General features: G+C 42.5%; 1 protein-coding gene across 1 annotated transcript in view; it reads left to right on the top strand.

Moving 5' to 3' along the window:
* ODAD2 (outer dynein arm docking complex subunit 2) overlaps nt 1-14,173 on the top strand; it is a 90,315-nt gene extending 76,142 nt beyond the window's left edge. Inside the window, exon 19 of the mRNA XM_066630920.1 lies at nt 14,060-14,173. Coding sequence (XP_066487017.1) covers nt 14,060-14,173 — 114 coding nt within the window. The remainder of the gene's footprint in view (nt 1-14,059) is intronic.
* Nucleotides 14,174-14,921: the final 748 nt, after the last annotated feature.

Raw genomic sequence — 14,921 nt, forward strand, 5'->3', positions numbered from 1 at the left:
CATCAGTCCAATGAATCCACCTTCCCCAGCATATTTCCTGTTCGCTCTGGGATAAAGGATTAGTGAGCATCTTGGCTTAATGCAGCCTCTGATTGTATGCCAATAGTTAAGTTTCTCTCTGAAGGGGAATTTCCCAGTGTCCATTTTCAGCTGGAATCCATCCACTTTTGACCACAGGATCAGAGGCCAGGTCCTCTTGCAACAACATGTACATTCCAAATGTTGTGTTATCCTTTTGTTTCATTGGGAAGACAGAAGGAACTCTGGACTGAAGTAAGAAAGTAATGGCCACTGAATCTGAGTCCTTGTTATTTTTGGATTGTACCACGTTGTATTATTTATCATTGAATTGAACAAGAAGTCTTTTCACAGGGGCAAATTATATACGTAACATGCAAACCTGGGTGCCTTAACTGTTTTCCAGTGTTCAGAGCAGTGTTGAAAGCAAAGTGCTGGCTGCATCTAGACAGACTTTTTTGGATGGGTTTCTACCATATGTTTTTATTCAAGACATTTTTGCTTTTTGTATTATAAAAAACCATGTTAAAATGTTATTTTGGAGTACAGCTACTATTCCTTTGCTAATTAGAAGATCACAGTACAAGGAATTTGACAGCTTCTTGGTGACATAGCATATGGATGAACTAAGAACCCAATTGGAAAAGGAAAGTGCAGGCTAATTTCTAGCATCACTTAGGGACCATAACTCACCAAGCTGATAAGGGGAAATCACATCCATAGGAAGATGAAGAATTTAATTTCAAATATGCTAAGAACCATCTGATAATTTATTCAGTTCATCATTCTATGGAACTCTTAAGTATGAATATATATCTATATCTAAGCCAGAGAATATTAAATTCTTCTTTGGCAGCAGGCCTCTTAGGAAAGAGTTGGGCACTGAGAAAATTTTATTAGCTACTTAAAGCTATTTAAATGATTTGTATCCTGCTTTTCCCCACCTCAAGTTAGGCACCCAATTAGGGCACCTTCCCCACTTGTGGGCATCTCCCCACTGCCAACCACCCTGCAATTTGCTTACCATCTTCTTAGATGCTGCTGCTTTCCTTGGTGCTAATTTAACTTAACTCAGAAGGTGTCAAATGGTCAGTGCTCCTTCACTTATGATGACTTTCTCACAGAGATGTCATTGTAGTGTATGCCATCAAATGTGGCTGATGCAAACAGGTTTATTTTGTAGCATGTGAGTGAGTGATAGAAAGTTGCCATTGACTTCTCACTAGAGCTTCCTGGAACATAGGCACATGGTGAAATAGGTTTACGTATAGAAAATGTATTCCACTTGCCATGCTATGCATGCTACACATGACCCTGTACATTCTGTATATGATATTTTTCTACACAGAAAATTTATTTTTTTTAAATGGCATACATGAAGCAGCCCTCAGTGAAATATCTGAAGTGAGAGTCACAGAGAGAGTGTGGGGTACTTATAGCTAACCAAGAGTAGATATGGATATAAAGTCCCATATGTTAGAGTTGCAACCCTTTGTCTGGTAAAGAGTTGTATGGAACCTTGGATGAGCAGGCACACAAAACAGCATACACCAGCAGAGTTCTTTGAATGCAGTGGTTATATTTCAGAGCAAGGGTTATCACAGGTAGAGTAATCAGTAAACAGTCCTAGTCAGCACGATGAGCAGTCAGTCCATAAACAAGTCCAAATCAGTTTTCCAAGATACACAGTCAAAGTTCATTCCATGGTCAGTAACAACATGTATATACTCACATCCAGCCTCACAAGTTACTGGCAGCAGTTCAGTAGTCTCCTACTACACTCCTACTGCTGCACTGGAAGCTCAACAGACCAAACATTAAGTAGTTGGAGTGGCCAATCAGTGTAGGCTAAGCCATACCCAGGGTGAGGCAGTCACAGGTGTTTGCTGATCCTGCTGACTCCAGCAATCTGCACCTGTTCCTGAACCACCTAGTTGGCTGTGTTTCTGTCTTACCCAGAACATAGACCTGACATCCTCCTCCTTGGTTCAGGACATTTATCCTGCTCAGACCCTTAGCCCCAGCATCACACAGTTTTCTTGATGCTTAATTGTGGGTTGCACTTTTGTTAGTGCGTCCGCCACATTTTGGCTGGATTCGCAGTAGGTCAGGGAGATAAGACCATCAGAAACACATTGCCTTACGTTACGGAAGTGCACATCAGTGTGTTTCGATCTCGCCCTTACGCCAGGTGTCGTAGCCATCTGTATGGCCGCCTGATTGTCTTCCATCACGTTTTGGCACTTGTATGCCAAGATCCATTAGCAGTTGGTTGTGCCAAATAAGCTCGGTGCACATTAGACTCAGTGCAGCAAATTCCGATTCACATGTTGACAAAGACACATGTCTTTGTTTCACAGTTTTCCACCCGATTAAGGCTCCAGCTAGAAACAGTGCCATTCCCGAGGTAGATTGCCTAGTTTCAGTGTCTGTGGCAAAGCTTGCATCTACATATGCGGTGAGTCTCAGATCACCCTTAGGTTCTAGGTACAAGGACATGTTTATTGTCTGTTTCAGGTACCTTAATATATGCTTTGCTGCTAGCCAATGTCTCTGTGTGGGTTGGTTTGATGCTCTGGCTAACAAATTGCACGCCATAGCGATGTCAGGCCTCGTCCATTGGCTAAGGTACATCAGACTCCCCAGTAATGACTTGTACATTGTGGTATCGAACATGGGACTGGGTGTCTTATCTTTATCAAAACCAGTCACCATAGGAGTCTTCACCCCATTACATTGCTCCATGTTGAATTTCTTTAGCAATAGGGCTATTTTTTCTCTTTGCGAGATCTTATAGCCGTTAGACACCTCTGTAATTTCCACCCCAACATATTTGCGTATCTTGCCCATGTCCCGTAATGTAAACCTTTTTTTCAATACCTCAACTAGTTCATTTGCTTGTTCTGTTTTGCACAGTATAGCTAAATCATCCACGAAACATAGCACTATGCATTTTCGCTGGCCTTTACCCCGGTAAACACACATGGGTCAGCTATACCTTGGTGGAAACCTTCGTCTTTCAGTGTCTTAGAAAGGCATTGGTTCCATTCAAACCCTGATTGCTTGAGCCCATATAGACTCTTCTTAAGTAACCAGAATTTCTTATCATTTTCAGGAGTTCCTGTAAGTTTTCAAATGTAAATGGTATGTCTTAGAGGTGCATGCAAATAAGCAGTTTTTATATCAAGATGTCTGATCACATAATCCTCTTTTGCCGCTATTACCAGAGCACTATACAGTGAACTGTTTCGAAGGGTAGGTGCAAACAGTTCGTCATAGTCAGTTGCATCTTGCCCAAACCCTTGCGCAACTAACCTAGCCTTGCACTTGGTCTGACCATTTGCATCCCTTTTTACTTTGAAAACCCATTTACACCCAATTGCCTTTTCCCCAAGTGGGAGATCAGTCTCTTCATATACATCCAGTTCAGACATGGATTTTAATTCATGGCATCTTTCCAGGCTGCTTGTTCCTCTACGGGCATGTCCTTTATGGAGTCGTAGGAGGAAGGTTCAATGAATGCCTGACAAACAGTCCCTGGTTTAAACCAGTCAGGTTCCTTCCTTTCCCTAGTTGATCTAGGAGGTATAGTGATTTCCTCCTCCTCAGGTTGTGTAGCTGGTGTTTCAGGCTCAAGCTCAGGTAGGGGTCTACTTACATCCATATCAAGGGATGTCTTGCATTCCATAGGCTCCTCCTTCAGCGTTGGAAGTTGCCTTTTAGGTGATTTCCCTTTAACAGGGACAGTTTTCTGTGGTTGTTTTCCTTTGTGGTCTATCATCGAGTAGGAAGTGGAGACACAGGGGCCTAAACGTTCCCACCCCGTAGTATCTTCCAAGAACTTTGCACTCGCACTGATCACAATGGCCTTAGAGTGCAAATACCCAAACCTGTAAGCCTTATGGTTTGCATGGTAACCAAGGAAATACATTTTCCTGCTCTTTTGTTGTCCTTTGCGTCTCAGTGCTTTAGGGATATGGACATATGCGGGGACACCAAACACGTGTAAATAGTCCAGAGAGGGTGTCCTCCTGTGCCAGAACTTGTACGGTATCTGTCCAGTACCAGAATGCCAGATTGCATTTAAAGTATGCGGAGCGCACATCATTGCTTCGCCCCAATACTTAAAGGGTAACCCACTGTCCTTTATCATACAGAAAGCCATATTTTGTAATGTCTGGCCCCGCCTTTCACAATGTGCATTGTGCTGCGGTCGGTACGGGGCTGTCAAGCAATGTTCAATGCCATTGTCTTTTAGTAACCTTTCAAACTTCAGATTAACAAATTCTCCTCCCCGATCAGTAATGATGGTTTTTGGCAGCTTGCCTGTCTCTCTTTTCACAATCTTAAGCCAGTACTCTACAGTCTGGCTTGTCTCTGCCTTTGTTTGCATCAGATAACATAAAGCATAATGAGAAAAATGATCCTCAATGGACAATACAAATCTTGCTCCCCTCATGCTGGGAGAGAATGGCCCAATCAAGTCCATGAAGATTAGGTCCAGGATCTCTTTGGTTTCATAATTACCAGGCTTCCTGGTGGGTGCAGCCTTGGACTTCACAGCTTTGCACACCTCACAGTCCAGGTATAGGCCAGAGGGTTTTAACTTTATCCCTTCAGAATGTTCAACAGTCTTTCTGAGGGCTGTGAAACACGCATGACCAAGTTGGCGATGTAACTTATGAATACAGTCTTTATGCACTGGCTCATGAGTAAACACAGACCCCACAGTTGCCTTTGAAGTGGTGCTTAACAGATACAACTCACCACACAGTTCAGCAGTGGCCACATGCCTAGCATCCTTCTTTATCACACACTCCTTCTCAGTGAATGTCAGAGTGTATCCTTGCCTTGTCAATGCAGCAACCGACAGGAGTTTATAAGTGAGGTTAGGCACGTAAACCATTTCAAGGGTTCTGTTCAGTATAGGTAGAAAGACCTTTCCCACATACATTGGCAGTGACTCCAACAGCAAGCGTGACACACTGGTTGTTCACTGCCTCAAACATTTTAAACAGTCCCTTGCTGTTGCAAATGTTTGCCGTGGCCCCACTATCAATTACAAAGCAATCAACACAGTCCTTTGTTTCTTTGGTGACTGTCAAATTCACCCCTCCTCCTTTGCCAGATCGCAGGGGTTTCTTGCCTTTCTTGGAAAGACAGTCCTTAATTAGGTGAGAAGTGCTTTGGCATCAAAAACATCTTTTCACAGCATAAGCCTTTGCAGACTCAACAGGGTCAAGGTCACATTCCACAGCTGCTTTCACTTTGTGCTGAGCTGAGGAATGCTGCTTGTTATCTCAAGCACTCTGTTGTCTTGTCTCCTCCTTTCCTCATCAAGGAGTCGACTGGTGAGGCTGGGTATTGTCAATTCCGCTCATGGTATCACTTCCAAGTTTGCTACAAATTGGTCATAGCTTTCATCTAGTGAGCACAGAATGATGTACACTTGCTGAAGGTCATTAAATATTAGCTCGTGTTCTTGGAGTTCCCTTAGAGTTCGTTTCATAAACTCCAGGTGATTAAGCATGTTTCCTCCTGTTTGGAGGCGAGCCCTGAGCAGTTTTTGCATTAGGTGTATCTGTGCACAGACACTGTCCCCTCCATAAATAGCTCGAAGGGCATCCCAGCAGTCTTTTGCTGGGGTTAGTCCATCTATATGGACCAGCTGCTGATCCTCCAAAGTCAGGCCAATAATACACAGAGCCTTTTCATTGTCCCTGTGGTAGGCCTGTATAAGTTCTGCATCATCTTCCTCATTGAGGGCTCCCAAATCTGGTGGGGCAACTACCACATTCCACAGGGCCTAACGCTTCAGTAGCAATGTAACCTTGCAAGACCAAGTGGCATAGTTATGTCCATTTAACCGGGTTATCAGGAACCCAGAGGCTGTGACTGCACTCATCTCCATGCTCTCTTGAGTTGTAGCCTCCTGTAGCTTTAACAGCAACAGTAGCTCTTGTAGCTCACCAATTCAGCAGTTTCTGGGCCCATAACCTTTGTTAGAGTTGCAACCCTTTGTCTGGTAAAGAGTTGTATGGAACCTTGGATGAGCAGGCACACAAAACAGCATACACCAGCAGAGTTCTTTGAATGCAGTGGTTATATTTCAGAGCAAGTGTTATCACAGGTAGAGTAATCAGTAAACAGTCCTAGTCAGCACGATGCAATCTGCACCTGTTCCTGAACCACCTAGTTGGCTGTGTTTCTGTCTTATCCAGAACATAGACCTGACACCATATAACATACCAGTGTCACGCCAAGAGCGGTTTGCTGAAGCACACATGTGAACAGAAAATTGTTGCATTCTAAACTAGCTCTAGTTTAGCAATTAAAAAAAGATCTCTGCTGAACAGGAGCTTGGTTTATAACTCTGTTTCTTCTCAGCCTTGTAGAGTTATTTGCCCATTCAGCTCCCTTCAGCTCTGAGAAGATCCAGAAATGGGGTTCATTCATTGCCAGGGCTCTAAAGATACGGAAACTGCTTCTTCCTGTATACCAAATATCTTATTTCCAAAAGCTTTGCTATATAGTGCTAGTTAACTGGCAAGCTGGTGAAGCAGTAGCTTTGTACAGGCCATACTTGGTTCACTAAAACCTGTGTGGAAAATATTGGTTTAAAAAACAAACAAAATTGGAAGCTAATTCTTTCAGTGAGGCTTCTTGCTAAGCTTAAAAAAAAAGTTATAATATTTGTCAGTGTCTTGGAGAGAGCACAGACCTCATTGGTTCTAGTCTCCACTCAATTATGAACCTTCCCAGGTGGGCTTGCAAGTTACTTGTTCAGCTTAAGCTATCAAACAAGGCTGCGGAGATCATGAGATAAAAATGGTCAAGCACTCTACTCTCAAAAATGGTTCTAGAAGTGATTAACGATTGCTGTGATGTATTTATTGCAGAACACAACATGTCACCAGCAAAAAAGGCTGTAGTTTTTAAGAAGTCTTACAAGCTTACTGAAAAGATGGTAAAAGTATCCCCAAAGACAGACTGCGTTTGTGCAAAAATGCCAAAACAGATGTCCATAATTTGGACATTCATAATGCAGAGTGCCAATGTACGCTTAAAATATCTCAGAAACTAACTTGACATTGAACTACAGTGCAGTCGTATTCATTTCTATCCAGAAGTAATTGTGTTAACTTTAGTGGACTAACTCCCAGGTATGGGTACAGCCCTTGATTGCAGCCCTTGATGTGTTTTAAAGAGATAAGAATTGGATCTAAAGATGTGCTTGGTCAAACCCAGTGGAATGTTTGACCTCATTCTTTTTGAGTGATAAGGAAAATTTGAAAAGCAGTTTATGGAATGGCCATTCAAAAAAGGAGGAATCAAACATTTCACTGGACATGCCCAAGCCTTTGGTGCAACCAAACAGCTCTTTGGCTCTAAGTGATGCTTGCAGGATGGTGCAGTGATTCGAGAGTTAGGACAGACCCACTCAGTCATGAAGCTTCCTGGGTGACCATGGGCCAGTCACTATCTCTCAGCCTTATCTAACTCACAGGGTTGTTGTGAAGACAAAAGAAGGGTAGGAACTCTGTTCACCACCCTGAACTCCTTGGAGGAAGGGTGGTATAAAAATGTGATCAATAATTAAACTGGAAGCACCTTTTTCAGAAAAGAAAAAACAGCTGCAGGAGGCCTGATCCTGAGTGGGACCATATCATCATGGAAGGAGTCTTTCCCTCTGTGCCATGTTCCCATTGCAGATTGTCCTCCAAGGATGCCATTTGCCCCCAAATGAAAATTTCCTGGTTATGTTTGCTCCAGAGTCTGATATCAATTTCAGAGGGAATTTTCAGCTGGAAAAGTGTGACAGAAAACAGTTCACTTCCCCAAGCACTGTGATTCCAATCACGATTGGGCCTCATGTGACTGATTTTCCCCCAGAGGGCAGACCAATGTGAGTACAACTCTTTGAAACCTTTAAGGTAAACAGCAAGAGTGACTCTTTGGTGTATATCCTTAAAAAAAGTGTGAAGTAGGCTAACAGAGAAACTATGAAATAAAAATAATAAAAATAGAGTTTTAGTGGGACTTTACTGGGAAGAAGCACTTCTATTACCAAATAACATACCTAAAAAAAAAATAAAAAAATACTGTTTTCAACATAGAGGTTTGGTGAAATGAATTGGTCCCTGAGATGAAATCATCAAAAGGATTATTACTGGGAATTATTGAAGGGGTTAATCATTCAAAACCTTAAGGAATGCAAAAGAGCCTCTGTGAACATGCAGGCTGTAATTATAAATAGTCTGTGTTTTCCTTGTTCCAAAATGTCAAACTTAAGGCTTTTCTGAAACCACCGTATGTACACTATGTACATGCATATTTTTGGTTTTGAATCCAGTGTATTAAATACTTGTGACCTTAACTCATCTGTAAGGATCACAGGAAAATTGCTGCATGCCTGAGAGAACTTGCTACAATTAGAGTTGATCAGAATTGCATTTCATTGCAGAAATAAAAATAGGCTATTACTTTTCAGGATCTGAGTGGAAGAAAGTTCTCTAATAAACACAGGGGGGGGGGCAAACCACAGCCAAGGAATCCAGGCACTTCAAGGCACACGCTATACCTTTACTATCAGTCAACTACAGAAATTTCAAACTTGTCTTTCCTCGGATTATGACAGTAGCAGTGTTCTGGTATGCTGTATTTCAGCTGGATGAGGTCCAAAACTTGGGAACAATATTTATTTCCTTAACAATTATGAAAATGGCTCAACAAAATTAACAGCTTTTCCTTTATTCTGGGGGAAAAAAACCAATTGTGTGGAAAGGTTCTTTGGGTGAATTCACATAACTGTGTTTGCAGAGCAGTTTGTAAGAACATTAAGAGGTTAGCGTTCTCCCAAACTGCCAATTAACAATCGTTATCCTGTTCCTGCATTTGTACCTTCCAAAACATGTCATGATCAAGGACAGCACTGTTGTGTATTGAAGAAGCATATTGTCACCTCATGCAAGAGCATGCCAATGGATAGTGAAGTTCTTATTAAGCTTAGCGCATATAGCCCAATCCCAGCTCAGGCTGAAATCCTATACAAACCTTCCTGGAAGTAAGCCCCATTGAACATAATGAAACTTTCTTCTGAGTAGATGTGCCTAGGATTGCACTGTAAATATCCCCAACATCAAAGCCACCAACACAGCTGTGCCATAGAAGTATACACTGCATCTTGCAAGGGGACAGTCATGGAAGTCCCCTCCAGGTAAGGGAGCATTCATTCTCTTACCTGGGGGTAAGCTTCCATTAGCTCAGTGGATCATCTCAGATCTGCTCCAGCTATTTTGCTGGCTCAGGTCCAAGGTGAGAGAGGGAACAGGGCAAAACAGGATGATGGTATCAGCACAAGCCTCTGCAACTCTATCAGTCCCCTTCTTGCCTTTTGAGTTTTGGGCTTTTAAAAACAGATAAAGGTTTTATGCATTAGTTTAATGGGCTTGTGGGGCAGGAGGTCTGGTCTAGAGGGTAGAGCCTCCCTTTGCCTGAAGATAACATCCGCAGGTTGCCAGTTCAAGGCCACCGGCACCATGCGACCTTGAAGCAGCTAACCAGCTGAGCCAAGTTATTCCATCTGCTCTGAGCGTGGGAGGATGGAGGCCAGGATGGAGGCCAGAGCAGAACGAAACATCTGAATTGTTGTGGTTCTTGAAAGATAGAGCCTTCTTTCAATTGTAAAAATCCCTACGGGGATTTAAATAGCCTGCCTATGTAAACCGACTTGAATAAAGTCTGAGGAGAAATCTGAGGACCTAGCAAGGCGGTATATAAATACCTGTATTATTATTATTATTATTATTATTATTATTATTATTATTATTATTATTATTATTATTATTATTATTATTATTATTATTATTATTGTGTTCTTTTTAGTGTTTGCTGTTGGTTTTTGCTCTTTACTTCTAGCTTTTAATGAGTTTCTTAGTTTGCACACTGTTTTTAGGGAACCTTTCAGCCCAATTCTGAGCCATTCTGAAAATGGCTGCCACTGCATCCAGCGCACCCCAGGCAGCTGCTGCCACCTCTTCCAGAAAAGGGGACTTTTGTCCCCTTCCCCTGGGTAAGGTGAGTAGCCCCACAATGGGGCTACTTGAGTCTATGACAACCCAAAGGTCGGCGTAGAAGTAAGAGCCTCTGTGTCGGACAGGATGTTCAGAATCTGGTGGAGCAAAGCTGCACTGGTCCCACCTCCCTCCGACCCCGCTCCCTCCCTGCCATCCCTCAGTCCTCCCACCCCAGAACGCCATCTCTCCCCACATCCCCATCTACCTCTCTGCTGCCCAAAGGTCCATGTGACTGCTAAGCAATGGAGCTCCAGTGCTCAACCGGTGCTAGACCAGTGCCGGGCTAGCACTGGCACTCCACCGGTTCTAGGGCCTGCAAACATGGCTTATGGCATGTTTGTGACAGTGTGTGCCAGCAGTGGGCCAGTGTGCACTGCGTAGGATTGGGCCCTTAATGTTTATTTGTTATATTATATAATGTTTTCATTGACTTTTTGTAAGCTGCCTTGGATGGCCACCAGGGAGATAAAGTGGGGTATAAATTTGTAAATAAATAAATAAAATAAAGGAGAGCCATTGCCAGTCAGTGCAGACACTACTGAGCAAGAAGGACCTCCAGCTCACTATAAGGCAGTTTCCTGTATTGATCTACCCCCCTGATTCATGTGCATCTTGCGAAACTGTATTCTTGGAATACAGGCGCTTCTGGGGGTATTAATATCTTGTTATCTTTCTTTGCTTACAACATAGTAAAATTAGAGTATAGGTGAGCCCTTTCTATCTGCGCCTTCAAAACCCGTGGATTTGACTCACCACAGGTTCCAAACCTGCAGGCTTGGGTACTCAACCGAGCTCCCTGATGCAGCTGAAAGCACATTCTGGTTGCCTCCAGGAGGCTTTCGGATACCTGGGGATGTAACACGTGGCCCTCTGGGCCTCAGAACACCCTCAATGCTACAGGAAGGCATTTGCGATCATGCTCAGAGGTCTGGTGAGTGTCCAGACCTGCAGAATCAGGTATCTGTGAGATTCCAGAAACGGAACCCCCACATATGCTGAGGGCCAACTGTGTGTCTTTTTAATTATACAGTCAAATCTTTTAAGGTTGATGATCACCTAGCTTAGAAGTTCTCAAACTCTGTGAGAGTTTAGAACCAGAAGTGGGTTACAATCACTATATTTACGTTTTCTGAGGCTTGGGGAGCCCTGCAGAGGGATCCACTGGCTGCCTGCACCCTCTGGAGGGTCGGCTCTGCCAGGGATAAGTTAAAAAGAAACCCTGCTTTTGTCTCTGGCATCGGCATGATGGTGGTGATCACGTCACTGCCTTCACCATTGTCCCACCCCTTAGGGGGACAGAGACAGGACTTCCCTGGCTGGGGTATGCCCCAATTTGGGAGCCTCTGTCCTAGCCATAAGGCAAATCCTGACTTTTATTCTGTTGGATTTTTCTAGCTAATCTTGTAATAACATTCTTCTCTTGTAAACGTAGCCCCTTGAAGTTCTGCAGTTGCGTGATTCTGTGAACTTTCTGCAGCATTCATGCAAACCATTTTTTAAAAAATGAATTCAAGCAAGCAAATGGAATGTTTTTACAAGTTACATCTAGAGGTCAGAGGGTGAGAGGTGACTGGCAAGAGGCTTATTCTCTGCATTAGTCTAACACAAATACTTCCTGAAGTAGAACATGCTTTGATCTCCATAAGCACATACCATATGTATGCAGCTGTGACCCATGTCTCCCAACCACTGCAAGGTTAGTGAAAGGTAGTGTATAGTGCTCGAGTCTGTGTTCAATTTATGCTTTTATATTTAACAGTTCATAATTTTATGTAATACTGTAGTAGAATGAAAAATATGTAGAACTGAGTGATAACAGATTTTTTTTTTTGGTTTGACTCAGTGTTTGGGTGGATTCAAAATTCTGAGGGTTGCAGACTGAAGTAAAAAAAATGGATTTTTAATTATAGCCGAGTCCACTTCAGAATACCTGAGGCCACATTAAAAGTTTGAGAGGCTGTTCAAAATCTGAGCTTCCATGTAACTGCTTGAAGCTAAGTGCTTAAGCAGTTGCCTCACAGACTTGCTGCCCCAGCAGAGGCAACCATTTATTGGTGAAGAGCCCCGGTTTTAAGTAGGCATTCTGCTATGTGGTTGATTCTGTACTCAGAGTATTTCCACTGGGGGAAAAATTGGGGCTGGCCACTTAGTAAGAGGTGAGCTGCTCAACATCAGAAAGCTGGTTACAGGCCAAAGTTTAAAGACTTCATCTTAAACCCCAACCTTGAATATTTGCACCTGCAACACCAGTGTAATATTTTTACTGCGTCTGCACAGCTTCATATTTTGGGACATTTCACAGATTTAGTTCTTGGTCCAACCTATCCTAAACATTTTTGTGATGTGGCTTTAGGATAGCTCTGGATGTGATACCTGATATTGACCTGTGGCAGAAATGACATCCCCATGTTGGGTTCTCTCCTATCTCCCTGTTATTATTAATTATTAACAGTATTTATATACCGCTTTTCAACTAAAAGTTCACAGAGCGGTTTACAGAGAAAAATCAAATAACTAAATGGCTCCCTGTCCCAAAAGGGCTCACAATCTAAAAAGATGCAAAGGAATACCAACAGACAGCCACTAGAACACACAGTGCTGGGGTGAGATGGGCCAGTTACTCTCCCCCTGCTAAAAAAGGAGCACCCACTTGAAAAAGTGCCTCTTATCCAATTAGCAGGGGTTACATTTAGACAGACTGATGTTACAATCCTATACACATTTTCCCAGGAGTAAGCCTCATGGATACCATAGAACAGGGATTCCCAAACTCCTACAAGGGAGTTGGGAATACTGAAGGCAGCAACGCGATCCCAGAGTCACGCTCCTGCCAAGGATAGGTTTTTCACTCACCTGCAGCCAGCACTGCGGTTGCACAGGGGGTTGCAGAGAGCCTCTGCAGGGCTCCCCATGCCTGAAAAAGTGTACCAAAAAAAAGAGCACTTCCAGTTGTGTTGTGCCTTCTCCCAATGTCCCGCTCCTTAAAGGGACATTGGCAACCCGCCAGTTTGGGAACCACTGCCATAGAACTTACTTCTGAGTTGACATGCCCGCAGTTGTGCTGTTAATCATGTTAGTCCTCACATTTCAACACCCCCAGCAGCAGCCAATGACGTGAGGTAGAAATTGGCAAACGAATGATGTAATGATAACATACCACAAATAAGTCTGCCTCAATATTATTAAGATACAGGGGAGAACTTCAAGTCTGTAATGTTCACCTTTCATATGTTACATAATGTTTTCTTACACACATAAAAATTTCCATTTAAAAATGAGTATATTTTCTGACGTAAGTGCACCAACTGGACAGCCATTGTCTGTTTCATGTGCTTCCTGAGAAAATGTCAAAATAAACTTTTTCCTAAGTGGAATTTAATCTCCACATTGGAAAGATGTTCCACATGGCATGGCTGTAACATCAGGCTAGAAGGATCTGACCCTACAATCAGATCTTTGTGAATAATTGTGTGGAACAAACATAAGAACAGTCATGCTGTGTCTTGCTAATGGATTACCTAGACCAAAATCCACTCTTTAGCCAGCAACACAATCTGGGTGCTTCAGTTAGGACATTTTAAGGGGACATAATATATTCCCTGTTGTTCACTCCCAGCTTCCAGAACTTGAAGGCGTATAAACAACCTTTAAGAGAAATGTTCTGAGTGTTCTTTCTAGCAGCCATTGATATGCTTATCATAAATTCATCTCTGTAGGCCTTTCTGGAACTCAGTGAGGGTTTTTGGCCACTGTTTCTTCTACAAATGGGCTGTGGAGAATCCAGCCTTTAAAACCTAATTCCAGAGCTGCAGAACATATGGCTAGTTTCATTCATTACTAGATGTGTTTCTGTAGGCATGTTATTTTAAAATAATTTATTTTCAGTGTAATGGTTTTGGTTTGGAGTTCATTCTTGTTTTGTTTTTTTTTCCTTGCGTTTTTTTAATTTTTATATTTTTTACAAGCTTCTACTGGGTATGGCAGGCTCTACAGACGAAACGCTTCAGGAAGCAGCGGCTGGCTGCATAGCAAACATCCGCAGGCTGGCTCTAGCTACAGAGAAAGCAAAGTATGGCTGAAATTCCAAATGCTCGACTTTTACCTGCTCCTGAGATACTTTCAATACTAAACTACATGAGCTCAAAGGGGGAAAATGCTGAATTTGGGAAAACAAGTGAAATAAAAAGTGGAAAAAAATGCCTTCTTTATTTGACTTCATTACTCTATGTCTTATTATGGGTATGTGTTAGGTCTGTCAATATTTTACCTTTTCCAAAGCTATACCAGCGAACATCGTTGCTCTAGTTTCTTTGCAAATGTTCTTTTTTTTTTTTTGCATGCCACGGGCGCATCAGAAAGCAGTTTTCTTTTGCTGTGTTTGGTTGTACTGTCATCCCTGGGTGTCTTGAGCAATTCCTCTCCTGCTAAACCTTTCTAATCATTCTGTCATTATGGTTTTGCTTGTTTGTACTTAGAAAACTCTGGAGAGGGCGACGTACACAGGCACCAGTTTTACATCTGGAATGCTCTAAGTACTTCCAACAGATGGAACTGTGCACATGCTTCCAAGTACGACTTCCCCAAATAGCCCTTCAGTACCATCAGCATCAAATATATCATTTAATTGGATTAGAAATGCACCGTGTAGATGATGATTCGATCAAATGTTGGAATTCACAACTAGTCATCTTAAAAAGAAAATAAAACTAATACTTCTAATGGAGTAGAATAAATTATGTATCTCATCGGCTTTCCCACTTCTTACTTGGAGCCTATCTTATGCTGTAAATTGACAATGAGTTTATACTACTAACTGTTGCATTCCCC

The sequence above is a fragment of the Tiliqua scincoides genome, chromosome 5 (assembly GCF_035046505.1).
Source record: "Tiliqua scincoides isolate rTilSci1 chromosome 5, rTilSci1.hap2, whole genome shotgun sequence".
In the NCBI taxonomy this organism is placed as follows: domain Eukaryota; kingdom Metazoa; phylum Chordata; class Lepidosauria; order Squamata; family Scincidae; genus Tiliqua; species Tiliqua scincoides.